The following is a 26,221-nucleotide window of genomic DNA, read 5'->3' as shown; positions in this document are numbered from 1 at the left end:
CACGTTTACAGGATAGGTGTGGCCAGAGAGGCCCAGAACTGACGGCCTGGCCCTAAGGCACACTGTTTTCCTGTGACCAGACTGTCGCTGGTGGCTCACCTCTGAGAGGAGGGCGCTGTGGCTGTTCAAGTCGAGATGAGGGGCATGAAGTTACCTAAGCTGCCCCAAGTCACCTTCAGAAAGTACAGGCAGGGTCCCAGTTTGCACCCAGGGTCCTCAGTGGGGGTGCTTCAAACTACTGGGTTTCCCTTCCTTCTTGAGACACAAAAGAGGCACCCCCTGCCTGGTGGTTGGGAGATTTCAATTTGGGGATGGGGGAGTAGAGGATCACATGTAGCCCAGGCTGGCTTGGAACTCCCTAGAGTGTCAAAGATGACCTTGAACTTGTGAGCCTCCATGCAGTACAACTCCGGGTTTACTAGCTGCTGGAGACTGAACTCTGGGCGTCGTGCGAGCTAACAAGACACTCTACCAGCTCAGCCCCAGCCCCAGCCCCAGCTCCAGCCCCAGCCCCAGCCCTGGGTTTCTTTGTGGTTTCTTCATTTTGGTTTTTAATATAGTTTAGTTTGTGCCTGACTGACTTAGGGAGCTAGCTTAATTTCAATGTGTTCCACTCTGAAATTCAAAGTTAGTTTGCTAATGCTACGATCAGAGAACCTCACTTTTCCTCATCTATAGACCTTTAGAGTGGGGCTTCTTGCTGGAGTGACTCGGCTCTGGGGGCCTGTTGGGTTAAGTCTGGTTGTCATCGCTGGGGGAGGGGGGCTGCTTAGGGCACTAGGGGGTGGAGGTTAGAAATGCAGATACCCAGGAAGGACCCCTCTGGAAATGCTGTTAACACTGAGCTGGGGGCTGGAGAGATAGCTCTGTGAGAAATATGCATGCTATGCAGGCGTGAGGACCTGAGCCTGGATCCTTGGTGCCCACTCGAAAGCCAGGCGTGGCGCCGCCCATCCATAACCAGATTGCTGGGTGGCGGGGGAAGGGAAGGTAGGGACAGTGGTTCCCCAAGGCTCACTGACCAGCCTAACTGAGGCAGTGAGCTCCAGGGTCAGTGAAAGACCTTGTTTCAAGAAAAGATGGAGAGTCATAGAGGAAGATGCCCAGAGTCAACTTCTTCCCCGCACACCTGAGCACACCTGAGCACACACATACACATACAACACACATACACACATACCACATACACACACCATACATACCGCCATACACCCACACTCACATCACACCTGCATGTCACACACACACACACACACACACACACACACAAAGGCAAACCCCCGTCCTTCTATTATAGACTACTCAGACTACGTAGTCTCCAGGCACCTTGCAAACAAGCAATGGCGGTGTTGATGTACCCACTGTGGCTCGGGTGAGGCTGAGGCTCAGTGGTGGAGCACTCGCCTGGTCCATACAGAAGCCTTGTATGTACAAAGCCAGGATGTGAGATCAGAGGACAGCTTCGCCGAGTTGGTCCTCTCCGTCTATCTTTGTTTGGGTCCCAAGAATCAAATTCAGGTTGCCAGGCTAACATACCAAGTGCCTTTGCCCAGCTAAGCCATCTTGCTGGCCCCAGCTTAAATCTAAAAAAAACAGACAACCACTGTTTTAAAATGGGAATTTAGCAAAAGAAACATAATCATTGCCTTCATTGTAGTAAAAGTAAAGTATTTTGTTTCTATGTTATTGTCTCTGCAAAGACATATACAAGGGAGTTTTGTTTGTTTGCTTGTTTTGTATTGTTTTGGATGGTCCTGGGTATCGGATCCCAGCTCTTGGCACTTGTTAGCAGCGTGGCCTTGGAGTCTTGGTTTGTCTGGAAAAAATAAGCTGTAGGCAAAGGGTCACACACATTCATGTCTGAGAAGAGTGTGCTGGAACAGCTGCCGGTCCAGCTGTGACCAGGTGTGCGGGATCAGACGCTAACTCTGATGGAGTTTGCCTCCTCTGGGTGTGTGGCAGTGGTGAAACCCTAGCTCACAAGATCATTTCAAATCATGATAAATGCTATCAAAAAACTAGAAGGAAGCCAGGTGGTGGTGGTGGTGGCAGCGGCAGCACATGCCTTTTGTCCCAGCCCTTGGGAGGCAGAGGCGGGTAGATCTCTGTGAGTTCAAAACCAGCCTGGTCTACAGATGTAGTTCCAGGACAACCAGGGCTACACAAAGAAGGCCTGTCTCAAAAATAATTAATTATAATAAAAAGAGAGTCTGAAGAGACGGCTCAATGGTTAAAAGCACTCGCTGCTCTTCAGACAGCCCAGGTTCAATTCCCAGCACCAACATGGTAGCTCACAGCCACCTATAAGTCTGGTTTCAGGGGATCCAAAGCCCCTTCCTGGCCTCCATGGGCCCCAGGTAAACTCATGGTGCGCAGACATGCATGCAAGCAAAACACCTATACATATAAAATTTTAAAAAGAAAAAAAAAAGAAAAGCTGTAAGAAGGGCCGTGGCTTAGTCAGTGAGTATTGCTTGACATGCAAAGGTCTGACTTAGATCCCCCAAACTACCTAAAGCAGGCAAGATAAACACAGGCCTGGGATCCCAGCACTCAAAGAGTGGAGTCAGGAGGATCAGAAGTTCAAGATCATCTTCACCTGCATCATGAGTCTAAAGACAGCCTGGATACTAGAGAGCTATCTCAAAATTAAACCAATAAAACAACAGCCACAGGTTGCAAAGCGTGAGGTTAAATGGTTACATGAGAAGTTTTAAGTGGGGGGCATCTTCTGTGGCAGATTCTGGGCCCTGCAGCCTCTCACTAAATGTCCCTAAGCCCCAAGCGTTTTGTAAGAGGTATCAAGCATTCCCACCCCCACCCCCCAGAAGCTCTGCAAAGTCTCATCTCTTGTATTCGGGTGATGACACTGGGGTCAAGTGGGGTGACTATCACCCCTGATGTCCTTGGGAAATGGCAGGTCAGAACCTGGGCCCAAGTCCTTCTGGCTTCAGGGCTGGTAGGCCCAACCATTTGACTCCTAGAGATCCTTGTCTGCGGCCACTGGCAAGGACACCTTATCAGTGATGGAGACAGTCTGGTATTGTTTGAAAGAGGCCACACGCCCAACCAGTGATTTCAAGTCAAAGAAAGACTGTTAACGCTACAGTTGATGCATAACCCAGACCCTGGGATACTGTGGTCAAAGACAGCTTTGGATGGATGCAATGAGTGTCATCACTGAAAACAGGCCTTGTAAAGTCTGGTCCTCAGCACAGGGTCAGAATCTTTTGAGGACTGGAGCTGTGGCCCAGCCAGTGGTAGAACACTTACCTAACATGGGCCCATCACCAGAAATAAATACGAGGCAGGGAGGGGTGGTCCTCTAGAGTTGGCAAGATGGCTCAGCAGTCAGAGGTGCTTGTTGCCAAGCTCAATGACCTGAGTTCAATTCCAGGGACCTCTATAAGGAAAGGAGAGAACTGATTCCCAAAAGCTATCCTCTGACCTCCGTGTGCCTGCAGCAGATGCATGTGCGGCCACAGACCTGTACATAAATAAATCAACACCTTTTCATCACAATTCAGTCCAAGTGGCCACAGTTCAATGAACATTACCAGAAGCCAGAAAAGAAATTGTGTTTGCTTTTGTTGCCAGAGATATTGTGTGTAGAGCAGATAAAGAACTCTAGATGCAAATAATGAAGAGGTAAGAAACCCCATTAAAACTTGGCTATAAACTGGGCATGATGGCACAGGCCTTTGATCCTGGCACTCGGAAGGCAGAGGCAGGTGGCTCTCAGAGGAGTGCTGGTGTCTGAGACCTGTCACAGTGGGATCCACACAGCCTCGTGAATCTGCTAGGAGCGACAGGGCAGACGGCTGCCGGTCTCTGTTACCGTCAGGTCAGCCTCCCCCAGGTGTGATGGTGTATGGCTGATGGATGTGTGTGTGCCACACACATGCAGGTGCCCCGAGAGGCCAGAAGAAAGCACCAGATCTCCTGACAGAGCCACAGGTGACAGGGGTGCTGGGAAGCAAGCCCCAGGAAAAGCTGCAACTTCCTTGCAGCCTAGCCATCTCTCTCTCCAGCCCCAGGAACCAACTGTTGTAACTGAGTAACCCTGAATTCAAATTTTAGAGCCTCTCCAAGCCACACCCCTTGCCTTCTTTCTTGCTTGTCTCACATCAGATTGATTTTTGCCTTAGGACTTTTTCTTTTTTAAAGTTTTACCCTCTCTCTTCCACACAAGAAGTATAACCATACACCCCAAAATAGTGTGGCAACCACCAGGCTATGTCTGAACAGCCCACAGGATGAGACACCCTCCTCTAACTAAAAGGATTTCATCAGAAGGCATTAGAATCGGTTCCCCAGGCTTCGAGGGGATCCAGAGTGCTGCCTCTGCCCCGAGGGGAGGCCCACCTCCCCTCCCCAACCCCCTCACCCAAGGCACACACAGACCACCACCATGATGCCATCAAAGTCAGTTCCAGAAACCCACAGAACATTAGGGCTCACAGGAAAAATATGCCGAGTCTGGGCCTGGTTTATACCTTCTCGGGGAGACAGGCATCCGCAAGCATACCAGGCCAGCAAGAATGGCATTCCGCCCTCCCCATCCTGCTCCAGCACGGCGCTTATGGGGCGTGTGCCACACTGAACTCTTCCTCCGTTCTCCATCCTGTGTTTTTCAAGTCACCCATGCACTGATGGTGCTTGTTTAGCAAGCTAACCGCCGGACCCTGCTTTAATCCAGAGGGTATGCGATGGCCAAGGGAACTGCCTTCCGAGTGCCTGGCCTCTCCCGCTGCACCGTGGGACATCAGGTGCCCTTGCTTCGTCCCTGGTGGCGGTTGTGAGGAAGTGGACAGGAGTCCTGTAGGATAAGAGTGGTACCGGGACACTGGGCGGGGTGTTCACGCTCAGGCCGGACTGTTTAACCCTCCGAGCGCCATTGACTGGCACAAAGTTCAGTGTGGCTCTGAAAGTGTGGTGAGAAAGCTGCCGGGCTGTAGGCTGTGTTTGGCTGGGTCGCATTGCTGGCCAGAGAGATCCAGGAAGCCACCCGTCTCTAGCCTACCAGTGCTGGGGTTGCAGATGAGCCACCATGCCTAGCCTTTACATGGGTGCTGGGGATCCAAACTCAAGCCCTCACTCTTGCATGGCCTGGGCTTTACTGACTGAGCAAACCATCTCCCAGATGCCACAACAATCTACTTTAAGCACTCCTTTCATCCCAACACTCAAGAGGCAGGGGGATCTCTGTGAGTTCGAGGACAGCCTGGTCTACAAAGTGAGTCTAGGACAGCCAGGGCTGTTACACAGAGAAACTCTGTCTCGAAAACCAGACAAACAAATAGAAAACTCGTATTAACACCAGGAGTCTATCAGACTTCTTTCTGTTGAGATTTGGTTTTTCCATTTTGCTCTCTTCATCTCCTTCAGCTGGATCAGTTCCAGCCTTTTGCAAGTCACCATCAGTTCTGTACGGAACATCTCTTGGTAGACCCACTTGTTCATGAGAAGGGGATCACTTTGGCTCACAGTTTGAGGGGGACACAGTCCACTGTGGCCAGAGAAAGCATGGAAGCAGGCAGCCACATGGCATCCTCAGTCAGGAAGTGAGACCTGTTTGTCAAATGTTAAGACCCATCTCCAGTGGCCCACTTTCTCTAGTGAGGCTCCACCCCCCACAGGCTCTACAACCTTCCAAAACAGCACCACCCACTGGGAACCAAATGTTCAAACACTTGAGCCTGTGGGGGCTTTTCACATTCAAATGCAACAATGACTGTAAATTCTTCTCCAGGGTTAAAAAAGCAAAGCGGCATTTCAGAATTCGCTGCTGGTTGCTCTTAATTGTTTTTAACCCAGGAAAAGTCTGCTTACACTTTGACATTCATGAGGTGCTCTACTGGTAAGTCTGAGAGAAACAGCAGTCCCCATTGGCCACGCCTTTGCTTCCTGCCAAGAGGCAACAGTTTTCAGCTTGTGCTGAACTGTTCAGGTGTCACCTCCAGGTTCCTTTTTTCTGTCTTAGCCATGATCTCAATGGTGGGGCACTTGCCTAGCGAAGGTCCTGGGTTCCCTCCCAGTACCAAAAGAACAAATACATTACAAAAGACCTGTAATCACATTTGGGAGGTAGAGGAGGAGGAGCAGGGGTTCAGGACCAGCCTCGGCTACATAGTAAGTTTGAGGCCAGCCTGGGCTACGTGAGGCCCTGTCAAAAACAGAAAGAAAGAATGTGCTATCTCTCACCTTTGTTGTGGTCACATGCACAAAACTCCTGTTCATATCCTGCCGCTATCAGCCAGGCACAGTGTCAGGTTTGTCCTCTTACAGCCACATGAATCCTTCCCCCGGAGAAGCGGATCTTCCACACAGTGGTTGTTCTGTCCTGTTTTTCTGAGTCCCTTTGGGCCCAGATGACCACCGTCCTCTCTCCTCCCTGTGTGCAAGAGCTGCCCTCATAGCCAGGTGCACAGCAGCCACGCCTCTCGGGAAGGACCTGCATTAGCACAGAGGGACAGCATGTGGCATGCCCACAGCCTTCCCCGCCTCACACTGACTCCCTCAGCCTCCACGAGGTTTGTTCGCCAGTGCCCTCCCCGGTTACGGCGGCTTTGTCTGCCACCTCCTGGCCAGGACCCTGAATGGGAGGCTCTGAAGCCCGGGTGATGAGTTTGGCCAAAGGCCACTCACTGGTCCTGGCCCGGTTCTCCACAGTTGTGAAGAGATCAGCAGCTGCTCTTTTTCCACTCCCTATTTTCTTTGTTGTTGTTGTTGCTTTGTTTCATTGTTCATTGTTTCTTTTTTTTTTTTTTTTAAGATCAGAAGGGGTTTGCGTTGGGAATTATTTACTTTTATAGCAGGAGTGCTTCCGTGTGTGTCGTGTACATGCGTGCACATGTATATGCGTGTGCTGGTGCTCGTGAACTTGGGCGCATGTGCACACGGAGGCGGAGGGACAATCTGTGCTGTTCTTACCATTCCTTAGTTTAGACAGGGTCTCTCACTGGCCTAGAGCTCTCCAGTTGGGCCCATTTGGCTAGTAGGGAGCCTCGGGCACCTGCCTGTCTCTGCCTCCCAACCCTGGGATTATAAATCTCACACAACACTGGGGTTTTTAAATGTACATTCTGGGGATCAAACTCGGGCCGTCCTGCTTGCATGGCAGGCCCTTTACTGCCTGGGCTGTCTGAGCGCTGGATTACAGGCATGCGCCACTTTTATTGTAAACTAGACACAACCTGAGTCACCGGGCAAGAGGGAACCTCTTCATTGGACAGGCTTTTGGCTATGCCAGAGAGAGACTGTCTCGATTGATGCCTGGCAGGGGTGAGCCCTGTGCACTGTGAGGGCACCATCCTTAGATGTGTGGGTCCAGGCTAAAGCTAGCTAAAGCTTGTCGGCGATGGCACACAAGCTTTAATCCCAGCACTTGGGAGTCAGAGGCAGGCGGATCTCTGTGAGTTAGAAGGCTAGCCTGGTCTACAGAGTGAGCTCCAGGACAGCCAACGCCACACAGAGAAACCCTGTCTCAAATAAAGAAAAGGAAAGAAAAAGAAAAAATGAGCCAGCTCACACCTCAGACCCACTGTCACCTTCGAGTCCAGCCCATCTTAACTTGATCCCGGAGGCCAGGCATTGGTTCATCGGGAACCTGAAGAGATCTGTGAAGTGCGGGGAATCTGTGAAGTGCGGGGAGGGAAAGCAATCGTGGGAGACTGCACTTGGACTTGGGGCTTCAACTCTGCCACATAACACACCTGAGTCCTCATGGCCCAGCAGACAGGGAGGGCTTTCAGGAGACACCACCTCAGTACAGGGGCGACTCGCCCGTCTTCACAGGCTGAGAACACCATTAGCTCTTATGGAGCCACGCCCCAAGCACCCGGAAAAACAACGTTAAAAAGAAAAGATTGGCTTTGCTCACACGGTCCGTGTCTGCATGGTCCTGAGTCCTTGGACAGAGCATCATGGCAGCAGGGGCGTGAGGAGGTGGCTGTTCACCTCATGAGGGGGGAAAAGTAGAGAGGAGGGGAGGGGGGAGGAAGAACAAAGACATATCTAAGACAGGAGACAGGATTACACCCGTGAGGGCCTACCCTCAGTGCTCTACTTCCTCTAGCTAGTGCCCCCACACACACACTGAAGTTTCCAGAAACTTCCAAAATAACACTTCCAGCTGGGGGCCAAGCATTCCCTGCCTGCGCCTGTGGGGACAGTTCAGAATCAAATCTAAAAAAAACTGCTTAAAAAAAAAAAAAAGCCTGGCGGTGCTGGCATACACCTTTAATCCTAGCACTCAGGAGGCAGAGGCGGGTGATCTCTGAGTTCGAGGCCAGCCTGGTCTACTGAGAGAGTTCCAGGACAGCCAGGGCTACACAGGGAAACCCTGTCTCTGGGGGTGTGGGGGGTGGTGAGAGAGAATATATACATATAATTACATATTATATAACATATATATATATGTGTGTCATGGTGACAAGAGCCTGAGGCAGCCGGTCACACTGGGTCCACAGTCGGGAAGCAGAGGGAGGTAAAGGCGCTGCTTGGCCCTCGTTCTCATTTTTCTTTTCACCTGATCTGGGACCCCAGCCCAGGCCAGGGTGCTGTGCACACCCAATCGAGCCTTCCCATCATACAGTCCTTTCTGGATATGTCGTCATAGGCCCACCAAGAGGTGTGTTTCCAAATTGACAATGAAGATAAACCATCACAGCAGCCAACCGTGTTGTATCCGGCAGGGGGAGGGGAGAAGGAACACACCTGTGTGAATCAACTGTGTTTCTCGCTGAGTGCTCTGCCGGCCTGGCTTCCAGCGCTCCTCGCCGTCTCTTGGTGATTGCTCGTAGCCATCACTCTCAGCAGCGTCACTGCACACTATCTGCCTCTCCTCCTCTGGTGTACACAAGCTCGTCTCAGCCCAGGCCCTGTTCTCAGCCACCCGGAAGAGCACGGACTCCAGCCTCCTTCCAGAGCGAGGGGAGGGGACCCAGAGGCCGCACTTGGTAAAGCTGTCCCTTCTCTTTCCCACAGGACACCACGACGTCAGTGCGCATCGGCCTGATGATGGAGGAGATGATCTTCAACCTCGCTGACACGCACCTGTTCTTCAACGACCTGGAGGTTGGCATACGATGCTCAGGTTCACGGTTTCGGGGTTGCTTACTTACATCTAGCTGGGGGTTGCTATTTTATTTATGTATGTGTGCATGTACATGAGTGTAGATGCCCTCAGAGGCCAGAAGAGGGCAGCGGATCCCCTGAGGCTGGGGTATAGGCTGGTGCGAGCCACTTTGATTTGATGTGGGTGCTGGGGACAAAATGTGGGGGTCTTTGAAAAAGCAGAGCACTCTTGGTGTTTTGTTTTGTTTTGTTTTGTTTTTGTTTTTGTTTTTGTTTTGCTTTTCAAGACAGGGTTTCTCTGTGTAGCCTTGGCTGTCCTGGACCTGGACTTGATTTGTAGACCAGGCTGGCTTTGAACTCACAGCGATCCGCCTGCCTCTGCCTCCCCCTCCCCGAGTGCTGGGATTACAGGTGTGAGCCACTTCGCCAGGCTGGGCTGAGTGGAGCTCACTTCACCACTGAGGCATCCCCCAGTTCTCCCTCAAGTACAGACCTGCAGTCGGTGTCCTTTGGTTGGGGGGGAGATACTCTTGTCAGGGTGACCTTGCTGGCCCTGCTCTCTCCCTGCTCCAGTCACATGAGGCGCTGGTTGTGCTTTTTTTTTAATACATTCATTAAGGCAGACTACAAGTCCTCTTGGGCAACGGTAATTAGCAGTGCGGCCAGGGTGGAAGCTTTCTAAAAAGCATTTACATTCCTCTGGCGCATGTTTTACAGAGAGAGAGAATATACTTAACGTGTTTGCTCCTGAAGCCCTTGGAGAGAGATGCAAGGAGAAAGGGCAGGAAGCTTCAGGCACAGCTTAACTCATTTGTTTAGGCCTAATCTGTGTTGAAAGATTTGGGGATAAATTCAAATGAAAAACGTATTTAAAGAGAACTCCTAGGGCTCTCTCTCTCTCTCTTCTCCCGCTCTCCTCTCCCTTTGTGTTTCTGCATCTCTCCTCTTCCTCTTCTCTCTCTCTTTCCCTTCTTTCCTCCCTCCCTCCCCTCCCTGCTTGGCAGCTGAGAGCTGCTCCCAATAAACCTGCATTTATTACTATAAAAAAGAAAGAAAGAACTCCTGGAACCAGTGCGACAGCTCAGGAAGTAGAGGTGTTTGGAGTACCCTCATATTGACCCCACAACACACATAAAAGTGAAAGGAGAGAGAATGGACTCCACGAAGTTGTCCTCTGACCTCACATTTACTGTGGCACATGCACACACTTACTTCACATATATGTGTACGCATGCAATAAGAAAAAAAAGAAGAAACTTAAAAATTTTAAAGTTAAAGAAAGGAAGTCCTAAAATAATAATAATAATAATAATAATAATAATAATAATAATAATAATAATGTAGACTAAAACTGTAGAAACAAAGGTCACACAATAGAAAGCTGTGTCCTGGATGAGGGTAGAGAGTTCTTGCCCAGGCTCACGCTAACAGCTTCGGTCAAGTTTAAAGGTAATCTATAAGCAGGGATGGAAATGAGGGTAACCCTTCCTCAGCTCTGCTCAAGGGGGAGAGGATGGAGTTCCCAAGAGAGCTGTCACAGGCTTCAGGCAGGTGCCACTGACTGTACGCTGTAATCACGGTCACTCAAAGCAGAATGAAAGCTAGAGGCGACCCAAATTAAGCTGGGCAGGAAAGGACATTTCTATTTGTCCTGGGGATGTCATCAGCTCCTGAACAGCTCTGAGGACTAAGCCGTGAAGTTAAAAGCATTTCCAGCAGAGGCTGGACCAGCCCAGGGCATCACTGACTTATAATAGAGAAAGCAAATCACAGGGTGAAAATCCTCCGGGGGTGGGGGGGGAGTGAGGAGCCTCATACAGGGCTGAATGATGATAAGCAGGTAGCCAGGGAGAGCAATGGAGGCAGATAGCAAACACTAAGGCCCTGGGGTGAGGAAGGAGAGGTGACCTGGGCTCAGAGAGAAGGGATACAGCCTAGGCACTGGCTCATTCTAACTGTTGAACCCAACATGATAGGGCTAGAAGACCCTGGGCAGGAAAACCTGTCCGCCGTGGTTTGCATGTAAAAAGACCATACTGGGACTAGGGACAGACTGATCAGTAGGGTGCTTGCCCAGCATGCACAAAGCCATATTCAATATCCAGCACCCTGTAAATTGTACACGGTGGCACAAAATTACAATCCCAGCCTTCAGGAAGGGGAGGCAGGAGGATCAGAAGTTTGAGGTCATCTTTATCTACATAGCAGATTCAAGGCCAGCCTGAGCCATGTAAGATTCTATCTCAAAACCAAACAAAACGCTAGCTTGCTTCATGGGGAATGGGAAATGTGAGGGTGAAGAAGAGGCAGACGAATGAAGAACCTACTGCAATGGTCCTAACAAAGGTGGAGTTAGACCCAGGTGGTAAGATTTGGCCTCAGATGGGACATGGCCAAGAGGACTTGGCAGTGAGAGGGGCAACAAGGACTCTAGGCCTAGCCTGAGGGACACAGAGTCCTGTAGTAAGGTGAGGGAGAATGGGGGAGGGGAAGCACGTAGAAAACCATCATCCTTCTGCCTCAGGCACACACAGCTGGAGACACCAAGAGCCCCTACAGAGACCCTGGGTCTACAAACAGTTGAGCACTGGGAGGCCCAGGCAGGCACAGGGCACCCTGTCCATCTTGGTGGGATGGGAATCAGCCAGATTCATATGGGCTTCGGGCAACACCATCAGACTCCTGCCCCTCCTGTTCCTCACAGCCCCAAAGTCAGTGACCATCACGGCCACAGCTTGTGGAGGGCCATCTCAGTCACCAGCCAGCTGGAGCTGCTCAGGAATTCCAGGTTGTTTTCATTCTCCAATCATTGTTCAGCCATGTCCCCATGCCAGGTGCCCCAGGGTACCTTGGCAGAACTGAAACCATGTCACCAAAGGACTGGGTACATCTCCCAGGAGTAGATACATGCTGCTTGCTGGGATGGGCAGCCCTGGGGAAGCATGGAGGGCAGTTCCCCAGCATAGACCGCAGCCTGACTCGGAAGGGAGACAGCCGCCTGGGACAGGCCAGGGCGAAGGTTCTGTGCACGGAGACTAGGGAAAGAGCATCCTGTTTGCTGTGCTTTCTATACATGGGATACTTAAGGAACTCTCCTGCCTCACAACTGACTGCACCGTGTCAGGTGGAGAACTCTGAAGACGCCAAGCACTGGCCTCCTAACACCTGCTGGCAAAAGGCCAAGCTGACAACCGTGCTCTGTCCTCTGAGAACAGAAATGCAACAATACACCACCCAGCATCCAGCACCTGGCCGCGCACCCGATTCCCCCTGGAGGCGGCCCTGGAGATGGGTAGGGAGTAGACAGGACAAGCAAGGAGCATTGCCTAGAGTGAGAAAGAAGGAGCCGCACGTGGTGGCACACAGCTGTAATCTCAGCACTCAGGAGGCAGGAGCAGGAGGACCAGGAGTTTAAGACCAGCCTGGACTACACAGTGAGGCCAGCCTGAGCTCCATAGTAGTTCAAGGGCAGCAGCTGGTAAAAAGTCTCAAAATACTGTCTCAGGAGAAAAAAAAAAAGGCAGAAGGAAGGGAATGGGAGGAAAGCTGAGAAAGAAAAGAAGGAATGCCGAATGTTGACTGTGGTGTTGACCGCCACTAGGCTTTGCTGAGGAGGTGGGGCCAGATGGATCACCAGAAACTAAGGAAGCTCTCAAGACCCAAAGATGCGTTATGCCAAAGGGACGGGATGCAACTGACAGGGTTCCCAGTGGCCAAAGCTGGAGTGGTTTAATAAAAAATGAACTACTGGATTCCAACTCAAAGTACCAGAATATCTCCATCAGCACAGGCTCGTGCTGATGGAGATAACACAGCCCGAGTAAGAGAGCAAGGAGGCAGACACATGTCCCGGGCAAGAAGCCCCACATTCTGTGCACATGCCCCGCAGCCTCTACAGGAGCCAGTGAGCTCTGGTCGAGCCAGATAGCCGAGGTCCAGGGTGGGTCCTTCTGAGGGTCGTGAGGGACACGTGCTCCCCTCCGGGTGGTCTCAGGTGTGTCTCAGCACGTGTGTGTGTGTACAGCGTCTCGGTGGTGTTCTTCCTCCTGTACATGTGTGTCACCCTACCTTGGTAGCCTCCTTCCTCTGTGTCAGAATCATCATCGCCTTTTCTCCCACCCGGGTGCTAAGCTGCCTGGCCTTGCTTAGCTTCCCAGATCAGACCAAATCAGGCGGGTGCAGGGTGAACCGGGCAGAGACAAAATCTCCCCTGGATCCAAGCCTAGGGACTGCTCAGAGTCAGAGTCGTTCGCAGTAACGATGTCCAAATAAAGACACGTTCACAGGTGCTGGCTAAGACGCCACAGCGCTTGTTTGTGACGAGGACAGTCTGACAAGCCCCAGTGCGCTCCGATTCATTTTCTCCCACAAACAGTGAGTGTGTTTAGACCTATGTAAAGGTCTAGGCAGAGTCCTCGCCACTGTGAAAGCTCATAGGATGTGTTAGGTCTTACCTGCTTGCAGGAAGATATTTTCAGTCATTTATTCAAAAGTAATGTATATGCATATCATATCTGTCTGTGTGTGTGTGTTGGTGAGGACTGAGCACAGAGCCTCCGGTGTTACAGGTAAGCACTCTACCAGTAGGCCTATATGTCCCCAGCCCTTGTCTGTTTTCATTGTTTGTTTGTTTGTTTGTTCTGCACTGAGAAACAAAAGTAGAGCCTTGCCAGGCATTTAGTCCCAGCCCTCAGAGAGGCAGAGGCAGGCAGATCCCTGTGGGTTCGGAGGCCAGCCTGGTCTACAAAGCAAGTCCAATACATCCGAGGCTACACAGGGAAGCCACATCTCAAAAAAAAAAAAAACAAAAAAACAAACAAACAAAAAAACAAAAAAAAAAACAAGCAAACAAACAAAAGCCTAGAGCCTCATACAGCTAGGCAGGCACGGTACTGCTGAGCCTGTCCCTAGCCTTGTTTTGCCATGGTTGGTGCTGGTGGCCCTGGGGTCTGAAGTTAGAGCTTTGCACATGCTACACAAGGATGCCTGCCTGGGCGCCATCCCAGCTCTGGCATTTATTATTATCTTTGTCATTGGTTTGGTGGTGCCACCATTTAGGGAAGGCTAATCTCTCCATTGACCACCAGGCCAAGCTCAGCTTCCTTCCTGTGGAGCTGCTGTTTCCTGCCAGACGGACAGACTTCTAGATTGTTCTTTTCCCACTTACTGTCTTTTTTAAAAATCTGTCCTTTTAAAATACCGGGTATTTTAGTGAGTTGCTCTCCATACACATAAGTCCACAGTCAACGTCTCCTTCTTAGTCACTGTTCTACAATTTCAGATGCCCTGGGATCCTTCTATGAGCAAACTTGAAGACCTGCCCTGGTCTTCTAGGCTATGAACTTGGAGTTCCCCCAATGGGCATAGCACCATTCATTCCACCCCATTGCAGTAGATAGAAGGCTAGGGGTACCCACCTTCCTCACGGCACCAATCGGCAGGCACTGTATGGTTGTTCTCTCCGTGTTCTCTTCCCTACCCTACTTCATTTCATCTGGGTCAAGGCTGTAGGAAGCCTCTGTCTGTCTTTGCCAGCTGCTCTACGGAAACTCCTCCCCTGAGACGGTCCCTCTTTGACCTGCAGCAGACCAGAAGTTTCCGCAGTCCATGTGAATGTGCCTCCCCTTGGAGGGCTACCCACACCCCTGGGGGGGCACAGCAGAATTAGGGACATCAGTGTTCCTCCTCAAAAGCTCAGTCAGGCCCCCTGCCCCCTGCACTGTCCAGCGGGCCTGGCCACTGGCTTGGAGGGGCGACTTGATCCAGATCAGCTGGTGGAGTATGAGGTAGCGTCTAGAGCGTGTCGTGGTATTTTATGAAGTCCGAAACGTGATCGCTACCATTGTCACACTTTAGCGCCCCCGACAATCCCCTCACAAATGAGAAAAGCAGAGCCTCCTCACATGCCTTTCCCCTGATGTCAGGAGAGCCCTGGTAACGCAGAGGGTGGGGGTCGGGGGGAGTCTGACCCCTGCAGAGCTCTCAGGCCCCAGAGAAGGCCATCCTGTGCCAGGTTTGCGGGGCATGTGAGACGGTTCTCTCCATGCTTGGATCTGTGCAGTCTGCCTTGCATTGTAAATGCAAATGATTAGGTGGCTAGGGATGCCGCTCAGTTGGCAGAGTGCTTGCCTAGCGTGCACAGAGGCCTGCTTCCGTCCCTGGCACCACGTGAGCAAACTGCGGCAGCACATGCCTGTCCTGTATTCACGGCACTCAGGTGGTGGAGGTGGGAGGATCAATAGTTCCGGGTCAGCCTTGGCCACATGGTGGATTAGAGGCCAGCTTAGACTAAGACTGTCTCAGAAGAGAAAAGCATGTCAGGATGGGTCCTGGACCCTTCTTCATACAGGACGGCCATGAAGCAAAGATCTCAAACTCAGATGTCCACAAGAGCCAAGTAAACAGTTTAGTCCAGGGAGGCTAGGCCCAAGGGGACTGCAGGAGAAACTGCAATGTGGACTTCCAGGCTGCAGGGCACAGCCAAAGTTCACTTCCAAAGGGCGTAGTACCTGGAACTCTGGAAGAGGTCCCCTTGCTTTACATGCTGGTAATCATTTCAGAACATACTTTGCGGGGGTCTGGGGGGGTCTGAAGCTGTGCCTCGGTGGGTAAGATCACTGGCTGCTCTTCCACAGGACTCTCCCAGTGCCCACAAGGAAGGTCTATAACTCCAGTTCCAGGGGGTCTGACACCCTCACACAGACACACATGCAGGCAAACGCAAATGCGAGTACAAATTATTTAATTAATTAATTCTAGGAAAGCGCCAGTTCTTCTTCAAAGAAAAAAAAGAAGTCATCCCAACCTCAATCAGCCTTTGGCCACCATATGTACCTGTGTGTGTGAGTGTAGTGGTGCGTGTGCACACAAACCCATGGACACACGTGGACACACACACACACAAACACTTTGCAACATAGAGTGGGCTATATAGTTGTGACCTCAGGCCAGCTGACAAGCCCTTCCCTGGAAGAGCTCACTAACCCAGGCCAGGAGTAAGATGCTGCCATATTCCTTTCTCCTAGAGCAGCACTCTCCGTATAACTTCCCAGGTTGATGGAAATCTCTGCATCCTGCTTTATGATGTCCTCGGGTACACACGGTTATTGATATAGGAATAAGGACAGAAGGGAAACTGAGGCACGGGCCAAATTCTCACGGCTGGTGGAGTTGAAGGTGGCCCAGATGCCACAGACCTCACTGTTGTAAAGGTTAAATGGCATCCACCTGATAGCCAGGCTAACTGCTATCCCTCCTGGTGGCATTGTGCTTATTCAGACAGGAACCAAAGAGAGAGCAGTCAGAACCTTAGCCAAGGCCCTCACTTTTAGTGACAAAACCCAGGCTGTCCCCCTAGAACGCCAGCTCCGGTGCTCACCCACCTCAGCTTAGGAAATGCACTCTTACAATCGACCCCCAGGCTTGGAGGTAGCCCAGCTGATGGTGTTTGCCTAGGAGGCAGGAAGGCCTGGCTCTGTCCCTACACTTCCTGAAGCAGGTGTGGCGATGCACACCTGTAATCCAGCACTCGGGAAGTGGAGGCAGGAGGATCAGAAGCTCAAAGTTGTCCTCTGTTACATAGCAAGTTCAAGGCCAGTATGGGCTCCATCAAACCCTGCCTCACCTCTTTGCTCTTATCACAAGGACTGTGACCAAATCCACGTGGACGATGTCTCGTCTGATGACAATGGCCAGGATTTAAGGTAAGAACTTGGGACAGAGGAGTTTCTTCCCACCTGGGGACCTCGACACAGGTCAAACTGGACTCTTGTCTTTACCGTGGAAAGGAATTTCAGGACGAGCCAATATGGGTATTTTTTTAAAACTTGTTTTAGTGTGTGCAGATATGCTTCTCTGTACATGTGTGTCTAACGGGTGTAAAGCCAGACATTATATATCTTCCTCTACCACACTTACTTTATTTTTGATATGAGCTCTCTCGGTAAACCTCAGGCCTAAACTTAAATTTCTGGCAAAACTGACCGGGCAACAAGCCCCAGGGATCCTCCTGCCTCTACCTCTCAAGTACCCATGCCAGCATTGCATATTCATGGGTGCCGAGGATCAGGACTTAGGTCCTCGGGCCTGCGTGGGAAGGCACTCTACCCTCGGAGCCATCTCCCCGGCCCCAGGTCTTAAGCACAGAGTTTGACAGAAAGAGAGATGTTTAGGGAAAGAATAAAACTCAAAGGAGAGGCCGCTTTATTGTCCTTACCATGAGAAAGGTAAGTAGACAGACAAACGGATAGAAGATAGGTAGATGATTGATAGCTGATAGACAGACAGAGGGACGGATGGACAAACAGATGGACAGATGGATAAATAAATAATAGATAATAATAAATAATAGGTGACTGATAGATAATAGATAGCTAGCTATAGAGAGATAATTGAAAGGCGATTGATTGAATAACAGAAAGATAATTGACAGATTAATTAGTTGAGAATTGACAGGTAAGTTTTGGATAGATGATAGATAGATGGCTGATAGCTGATAAATAGATAAATAGATAGATAGATAGATGATAGATAGTTGATAGATGATAGATTAGCTGATAGCTAGATGTTACATAGGTGACAGATAATAGATAGATAATGAATGATTAAATGTTAATAGAACAATTGACAGATTATTATTGGTAGGTAAATAGATGATTAATAGGTAGATGGGTAGATAATAGATAATAGATGAAGACAGATCAATAAATAGACGATCAAAGGATAGATAACTGACAGATGAAAGATAATAGGTGGCTGATAGGTAATAGATTGATTGATTGATTGATTAATTGATTGACTGATTGGTTATTGGTTGCAAAAAGGGGGCTGTTGACATCTGTAGATCCTGTAGTGGGCTGAGCTGCTTCAGGAGTGTAATCTACAAGGTTTGAAGATTAAGCAAAGCTCAAATTTTAAGTAACGTTTAAAACTTCAGTAAAGATACATGAGCCAGTTTCCTTATTCCTCTTAGCTTCAGGAACCTTGTGACGCACACATTGGAGGCACAGCATTTAGACGCAGGGATGAGAGAGGAGCGCGCATATGTCACACTCAAGGTTTCAGACACATTGGCCCTCACTTGGAATTCCATGGGGCAATGATGGAGACTTTCTTGGGCTTGGCCTCTGCATGCAGGGGCAGCAGCTCCCAATGGGAGTCTAGGGGTTCTGTCTGATGCCCAGAGACCGAAATAAGGACCTTGCTTGACCCCAGCAAGCATTCGGCCTCTGTAGGAATCTAATGAGAGCTGAAGTTCCCCCTTCCAGACACACAGCCAGGCACCCTGAGTGTGCCCAGGGCCCCGTGGACACCGCAAGGCCTCCCCACACTAATGTCACCCCTCTCCCGTCTCTCCAGCACATACAACTTCTCCACCGACGGTTTCCACAGCACGGCACCGGGGGCCAGCTTGTGCCTGGGTACAGGCGTGCATGGCGGGGTGGACTGGATGAGGAAACTGGCATTCCGCTACCGCCGGGTGAAGGAGATGTACAACACCTACCGGAACAACGTGGGTGGTGAGTGCCCAGAGAGCGGGAGAGCCGGGGAGAGCCGGGGAGAGCCGGGGAGAGCGCAGGAGGCTGAGGAAGGTGCTCCTGCTGTGGGCCAGCCACGGCTCTGGAAGATTTATGAATACAAGAATCCCAGTGGGCTGATTGGTTTGGTGTGTGTGTGTGTGTGTGTGTGTGTGTGTGTGTGTGTGTGTGTTCATGCGTGTTCACATGCAGGTTCATAGGTACATAGGCATGTGGAGGCTGATGCACGACATCTTCCTCAGTCACTCTCCACCCTCATCAAGCCTGGCCTTGCTCTTAGGCTGGGCTAGCTGGCCAGCGAGCCCCAGGGACCCTCCTGTCTCAGCCTTTCCATCGCTGGGCTGGGTACAGGCTGGTGCTTGTTACGTGGTGCTGGGGATCCAGCCTTGGGTCCTAACGCTCGCTCAATGAGCACATTAGCTCTTGAGCCATCTCCCCAGTCTTGGTTTTGAGGTACAGCCTCTCCCCGTAGCCAGGCTGGCCCTGAACTCAGAAATCCTTCTTCCCCGGCCTTCTAAGTGCTGTGATTACAAAGGTTTGCCAGCCACTCCCGGCTGCCTTGATGTAACCCAATGAGGGATACATCTTGTCCCAGAATACCGGGTCCCCATGGAGGCCTCTTAACACTACCAAAGCCGCTCTGTTGGCAGACTGCATGTGTTCCTAGGAGAATGCAGATTCCTGGCCTCACCCCTGCCAGCCATCAAGGCTGCTGCTCAGTTTAGGCCATTGACCGGCCAATTTATGAGGGGTGTACAGTTTGAGGACCAAGTGCTGTCCCCAGAACAGCCACCTGAAGCTAATTAAAAATGCATACCTGGGAGCTGGAGAGATGGCTCCGTGGTTAAGAGCACTGGCTGCTCTTTCAGAGGTCCTGAGTTCAATTCCAGGCACCCACATGGCAGCTCACAACTATCTGTAACTCCAGTTCTAAGGGATCTGACACCCTCACACAGACATACATGCGGGCAAAACACCAATGCAAATAAAACAAATATGTTTTTTTTAAATGCATACCTGGACTGGTGAGGACACAGAGCAGCATTGTGTTCCAGCAAAGTCACTCTCCCCAACACAGGCTACCTCAACACCAAGCATGTGCCCTTTGGTATCCCACAAGTCCCTCCTGGCCCTGTCTTGTTAGAGTAAAGAGCCTGGACACCAAACAAGTATCAAAAAACATGACCATATAGTTGTTGTTATGGTTGGTTTGGTTTGTTTTTTCAAGGCAGGGTTTCTCTTTGTAACAGCCCTGGCTGTCCTGGAACTCACTCTGTATGCCAGGCTGGCCTCGAACTCACAGAGATCTGCCTGCCTCTGCTTCCGGAGTGCCGAGATTAAAGGCCTGTGCCACCACTGCCAGACTCATGATCACATAGCTTTAAACCCTAATCGAAGCCCTGCGAAGAAGAGGTCCATGTGTTGAGGAAGGATACATGGGAGGGACTTGACTGTAGGTGTTGGGGGAAGGACTTAGCTGAGTAAAAGATGGAGAAGATGGGAAGAGAACAGCTCTGGATCTGTAACGGAGCGTGCAAAGGTCCTGCGGCAGGCACACACCTAGTGTTTCAGTGAACCAGGGCAAACCCTGAGACCGGAATAGAAAGACGCTAGAGCCCTGGCAGGGAGGTGAGGCTGGCAGCTGAGACAGGATCATCTGGAGCCTCTGGGCTTAATCGTAAGGAGGCTGAAGGCTAGCTGAGAAAGACAGTTCAGAAACATGGAGGAGTCCACTGCCAGCCAATTCTGTCTCCATTCTTTTCTCCCTGTGCTAAGCGGATGTGTCAACCCCTTACAGGGCCTGTTTCTTCATCTAAGAGACAGACTACAATTAGAGCCCACCTCTGGTGCCCATCCTCTGTGAGGATCTAAGGAAGAAAGTCACAGGAAAAGCGCATGCTCCATGCATAGCCAGAGCCCAGCAACATTAGTCATTAGTATCTTCTGCTCCGTCTTTGTGTCCATGTTAATGCTTTGAACCCAGGGCCTATTATGATATGGAAGGAAGCAAGGATGAATGGATGGGTGGGTAGGTGGATGGACAGATGCGTGAGTGGGTGGGTGGATGGGTAGATTGATGGATGAGTGGATAGGTGAGTTGATGGATAAATGAATGGGTAGGTGGGTGGGTGGATGGATGGGTAGTTGGATGGTGGTTGGAGGGGGGTGTGGATGAGCGGGTGGATGAATCAGTCAGTGGATACTCTGAAGGTGGAGAAGAGTGGGTAAACTAAGTTGTCTTTGAGTGCCCTCTGATTCGGCTCCCTGATTCCCCTCAGCTCGTTCTAACAGGAGGATGTCCTCTTTATTCCCCTCACTGCAGGCTTGATAGGCACTCCCAAAAGAGAAACGTGGCTGCAGCTGCGCGCCGAGCTGGAGGCCCTGACTGACCTCTGGCTCACGCACTCCCTGAAAGCCCTCAACCTCATCAGCGCTCGGCAAGTGGCCACCCCTCCCCCGGCACAGCAGTGACATCTCCACTTCCACACATGGCTGGGCATGTGGAGGGGACTTCTCAGCTCTCCCTGGCATGCTTTCCCCATGTGGCCTAAAGCTTAACTCTTCCCACCCCAGGGGACACCTGCTGTGAGGAACTCCAGCAGCCTTCTGGGTTCAGAACTTTCAAAAGATTAGAACTGACCTGTGTCGTCCTGTGGAACCCAGTCCTCACCGGTCCGAACAGTCCCATATTTGTTCTGTGTCACGTGACCTAGAACCTTGCAGCTAATGAGCCTGCAGCTCTTGCAATAAACTCTTGCTTCTAAGGAAGGAAGGAAGCTGGACGCAGTGGACACAACTTTAGTCCCAGCACTCAGGAGGAAGAAGCAGGCAGATCTCTGTGAGCTGGATGCCATCCTTGTCCACCTAGCAAGTTGTAGACCAGCCAGAGCTTCGTAGTCAGGCCCTGTCTCAAAAACATATAAATATAAATGAATGGAAAGGGAGGAGCCAGCCTACCTACCGCACACCAAGGTCAGGCAGCCTCAGGCCAGCGGCAGCTACACCCCACCTGAAGATAGCCCAGCCTCCCACACACCCTCCCAGGGCCCACAGACCCCTCCCTGCCCCCCAGATCCTGCCCTAACTCCCCCAGGACATCAGGACCGGCCTGGTGGTTCCTTTGGGACTGACACCAAGTTGCCTTTGTCCCCAGACCCAACTGTGTCAATGTGTTGGTCACCACCACGCAACTGATCCCCGCATTGGCCAAGGTCCTGCTGTATGGCCTGGGCTCCGTGTTCCCCATCGAGAACATCTACAGCGCAACCAAGACAGGTAGGTTGGGCTGGGGTTGGGGCATGTCAATTAATCTCACCCAGAGGGAGTAGGACCCGGACCTCAACGAGCCTCACAGCCCTCCAAAGACTGTAACTGGACCTTAGGCACAGGGCTGGGGTGACAAGATTCAACTGTCCTGTTTGCTCTCATCTGCTTGCTGAGTTTCTTGAAAATTCCAGGGAACGGTGGCTTTCTTTTTCTCATGGGGAGGCTCATTTTTTATTCTTACCTCCCAAATGGACAGGAATAAAAATAAATAAAGAAACCTAGGTCTGGGGAGATGGCTTAGTGGGTAGAGTACTAACGTGCAGCCGGAGGATCTGAGTTGCCCAGCACCCACCTTAGAAAGCTGGGCATGGCTGGGCACACTGCTTCAAGACTTTCCTCCCAATGCCCTGGAGGCAGAGGCAGGTGGATTGCTGTGAGTTCCAGACCAGCCTGGTCTTCAGAGTGAGTTCCAGCACAACCAAGGCTACACAGAGAAACCCTGTCTCAAAAAACAGAAAACAAAACAAAACAAAAAAAGAGGCATCAAACAACAAAGGTAGAGAAAGATTTAGGAGGACAGCCGGCATTGACCTCTGGCCTGTGCACACCCACACAAACACACACACACACACACACAACAAATTCTAGTTAGTTGAGATGGTTCTGTTTTTAGTTATTTTTAAATTGTACTTTTTTAATTCTGCGTGCATGAGTGTGATGTGTGTGTGTGAGATGTGTGCATGGACCTGAACATGACTGCGTATTCAGGGTCTAGAGGCCATCAGGGAGCCTCCTTCATCACTCTCCCTATTTTGAATTGGGGTTTCTTGAACTTCTTTGTTGACTATTTATTTAGGCTAGTCTGGCAGCCAGCAAGCCCTGGCTGTCCTGTCTGTGTTCGTGTGTGTGTGTGTGTGTGTGTGTGTGTGTGTGTGTGTGCGTGTGTGTGCAAGGACAATGCCTGGTTTGTTACATGGGTGCTGGGATCTGAACTCGGGCCCTCACATTTACATAGCAAGCATCTTTACCAGCTGAATCAAGTCGTTTTTGTTTTCTTCTTCTTCTTCTTCTTCTTCTTCTTCTTCTTCTTCTTCTTCTTCTTCTTCTTCTGCTGCTGCTGCTGCTGCTGCTGCTGCTGCTGCTGCTGCTGCTGCTGCTGTAACTTTTCATTGTGGCAAAATAGCAGTATAATTCTTTTCTGTGGTTCTGAGAATTGAACCAAGGGCCTTGCTCACTCTAGACAAAAGTTCTACCACTGAGCTACATCCCCAGTCCTATTTTTACTTTTCACATTGAGATAGGCTCTCACTAAGTTGCCTATACTGGCCTTGAACCCGCATATACCCCCGGGGCAAGCTTTAAACTTGGCGTTCTCCTGCCTCGGCCTCTCAAGTGGCTGGAGTGGCAAGCCTGTACCACCACACTTACCTACAGTATAACCATTTCTACCATTGCGTCGTTGGGATCTGGGTTTGAAGTACCAGGGATTGAATGCAGGACAGCAAGTCCTCTGTTAGCGTGAAATGCCAAGGCCCAAATAGCAGCACGGCAGACGGGGATGGGGGTGGGAGGGCCTGTTTCCGCCCTGCTCAGCCTCTTCCTGGGGACAAGCTGCTCAAATTCTCTGGGTGGCTGGAGTTGGCTACCTTCCTGCGAGGCTAATGACAACCGCTGAGCTTGCTGGGGGATGGACGAAAGGGGTGAGGGTGGCTGCCCCGGGTAGCTGCCGTCTCCACTGTCCACCCCTTGTGGGATCGCCCAGCCATGCTCTCCTTCCTACCTCCCTCCCTCCCATCTCCACGCAGGCAAGGAGAGCTGCTTCGAGAGAATCATGCAGAGGTTTGGCCGAAAAGCTGTCTACATCGTGATAGGCGATGGGGTGGAAGAGGAGCAAGGAGCCAAAAAGGTACCCGGGGCCTCTGTGCATCCTGCCTGCAGCTCTTTCTTTCCCAGGCTGCCTTGTGCCTCATCTCAGGCTCTGCTCTCTGAGGCTGCTCATGTTTGCAGATCCCAGAAGCATCCCGAGTAATTTCCTCCCGCAAATCCCCCTTGTGGCCCTGGCCACTGCCCCTGGCAGCCTGGCCCGGTTCTGCACCCCAGGGATACTGAGGACCAGCAGGGCCAGTGCACGTGCGGGCGTTTTATTTCATGCTCAGGGCCGGCAGGTTCCAAGACCGCTTCCCTGCTAATAAAGGCAGCACTGGGCTAATGAAAAGACAATCCCACATCTGTGATCTCAGCCTCCAGCAGGGCGCAGGGGGCCTCTCTTGGAAGAGAAACAGCTGCTCAACCCTGGATCTGGCCTGTCAACAACACCCCGAGAGCCCCAGCCCCCGACCCCAAGGCCAGGCCCGCTCCCAGTTAATGTCAGGAAGCTTAATTCAGGGACCTGCTTTCTCCCTTTGCTCACATTTTAACATGTCCCAAGGAACTGCAGATGTGCTGGGGGGGGGGGGGGTCCCAGTGGAAAAGCTCAAATGAGGCAAGGTCCCCGGGAGGCTATTCTGCAGTTCTCTCCCTAACAAAATGATTCCTGCCCCCTCCCACCTCAGCTAGGTCCCCTGGCCTGTGACTCATGGCTGCACATTCTCCCTCCAGTTCCCCTTGTCCCCTCACATCACAGACAACGGCCCCCCGATGCCCCCCCCCCAGCCAGCGTGAACATTGCGTTAGCTGAGCACCTGCTTTGTGCCACCCACCATCCTAGGCACAAGGTCCTGCCCTCACCACCCAGCGGGCACACAGCCCCGAGGAAGAAACAAGGGCAACATTCATGACGGGGTGTGGCAAGAACTCGGAGGGAAAAGAAGCAGAGAATGGAAGTGGGGGGAGGGAGGGTAGCAGGGTGAGGGGGCAGAAGGTCCAGGCAGTGGTCAAGGCGGGCCTTGCCTGAGAAGTGAAGGAAGACAGGGCGGCAAGTGAGCCAAGCCAGCAGCAGGGAGGAAGTGTTCTGAGGGGAAGTGAGCTATCTGCAGGCTACAGCCAGGCAGGCAAAGGTGCTGCCACAGCGGGCGAGCCCAGAGTGGCCAGAGCGGCCACCAGGGAGCTGCCCAGACACCAGAACACCAGACACCGCATGCAATACCAATACGGAAAGAGACTCTCTCCAAAGCATGTTTCTCCAACTTTAAATGCCCTACACGGGACTGGGGCAATGGCTCTGTTGTTGGAGTGCCTGCTTTGTGGACATGAGGACCTGAGTTCAGATCCTCTGTGCCTTATGTGAAAAGTCAGAGTGGGGGAGGCCATAGGAAGGGGATGTGGGAAAGATGGATCCCAGGCTAGCTGAGCTCTGGGTTTAGCCAAGAGACCCTGTCTCAAAAAACAAACCAAAAGAGGAAGACAGTAGCCATCTTCACCGGCCAGGACACCCTCCCCTTCAGCCACCAGCAGAGCAGGCAACCATGAATGATCATCCTTGGAGGCCTAAAGCAAACCCTCGCCCTTCCCTGGGCCACCCCAACCCACTTCCTGCCACCCAAACAGAAGCTGCCTCGCTCTGCTCCCTGCTTCCCTCAGGAGGTTTTGCCTGAGGATGTTGCTGTGCCCTGAGGGAGCAGAGGATTCAGTCCTCACTGGGGTCGCTGGGCACCTCGGGCCCTGCCGATGGGGTCTGGGGCCTTCGGGGCGGCTGGGCGACTCTCCTGAACACTTGTAACCGGCCTCTTTCCGTCCCAGCACAACATGCCTTTCTGGAGGATATCTTGCCACGCCGACCTGGAGGCACTGAGGCACGCCCTGGAGCTGGAGTACCTATAGCAGCGAAGGGCTGCAGCCAGCCAAGCCTCTGTCACCTCCCTCCAAGACAGCCCTAGACGCCGGAAACGGGGTAGGGGCCCTATGGCTAGGGGACACGCCCACGGCCGTCTCAGAAGTGTCCTCTTCCTTGAGGACTTGCTAGTCGGACTGTGCTATGAAGCCCGGAGACCCAGACGAGGGAGCGCGGGCTGGGGGGACAGGGGAGTGGGAGGCGGTTTGGTTTGCTCTCTCTTAATTTATGGACTGATCCCGTTACCCGAGCCACCCACCGTTCCCTGGGCTGCAGTTTCTCGGTTGTTGGTCTGGTCTGGGATTCTAAACTGCCTGTGGGGTCGTGAGTGCCCAGCTCTGTGCTTCAGGGACAATCATTCTCTGGGTGGTGGTGAGGGAGGTGATCTGGGGCTGTGGGGAAGCCTGTTGCTTACTTTTTTTTATTTTCTAAGCCCTTCCCTGATTGTCATGTGGACAGTGTGCGTGCCTTATGCCGCCATCTTGTTTTGTAGGAAAAGGGGGACTCTGGGAAGGAAGAGAGATGATGATGATGGATAAAGGCATTAAATAAAACCACGTTTACATTTAAA

General features: G+C 51.6%; 1 protein-coding gene across 2 annotated transcripts in view; it reads left to right on the top strand.

The window, feature by feature from the left end:
- Eya2 (EYA transcriptional coactivator and phosphatase 2) overlaps window positions 1-26,221 on the top strand; it is a 158,785-nt gene extending 132,564 nt beyond the window's left edge. For both annotated transcript variants that reach the window (XM_060382826.1, XM_021638124.2), the window contains 7 exons: window positions 8,989-9,078; window positions 16,723-16,781; window positions 18,436-18,596; window positions 20,938-21,052; window positions 21,769-21,890; window positions 23,687-23,787; window positions 25,560-26,221. In XM_060382826.1, coding sequence (XP_060238809.1) covers window positions 8,989-9,078; window positions 16,723-16,781; window positions 18,436-18,596; window positions 20,938-21,052; window positions 21,769-21,890; window positions 23,687-23,787; window positions 25,560-25,640 — 729 coding nt within the window. In that variant the 3' untranslated portion in view covers window positions 25,641-26,221. The remainder of the gene's footprint in view (window positions 1-8,988; window positions 9,079-16,722; window positions 16,782-18,435; window positions 18,597-20,937; window positions 21,053-21,768; window positions 21,891-23,686; window positions 23,788-25,559) is intronic.

The sequence above is a fragment of the Meriones unguiculatus genome, chromosome 4 (assembly GCF_030254825.1).
Source record: "Meriones unguiculatus strain TT.TT164.6M chromosome 4, Bangor_MerUng_6.1, whole genome shotgun sequence".
Lineage (NCBI taxonomy): Eukaryota > Metazoa > Chordata > Mammalia > Rodentia > Muridae > Meriones > Meriones unguiculatus.
This window is presented reverse-complemented; position numbering and strand designations above follow the sequence as displayed.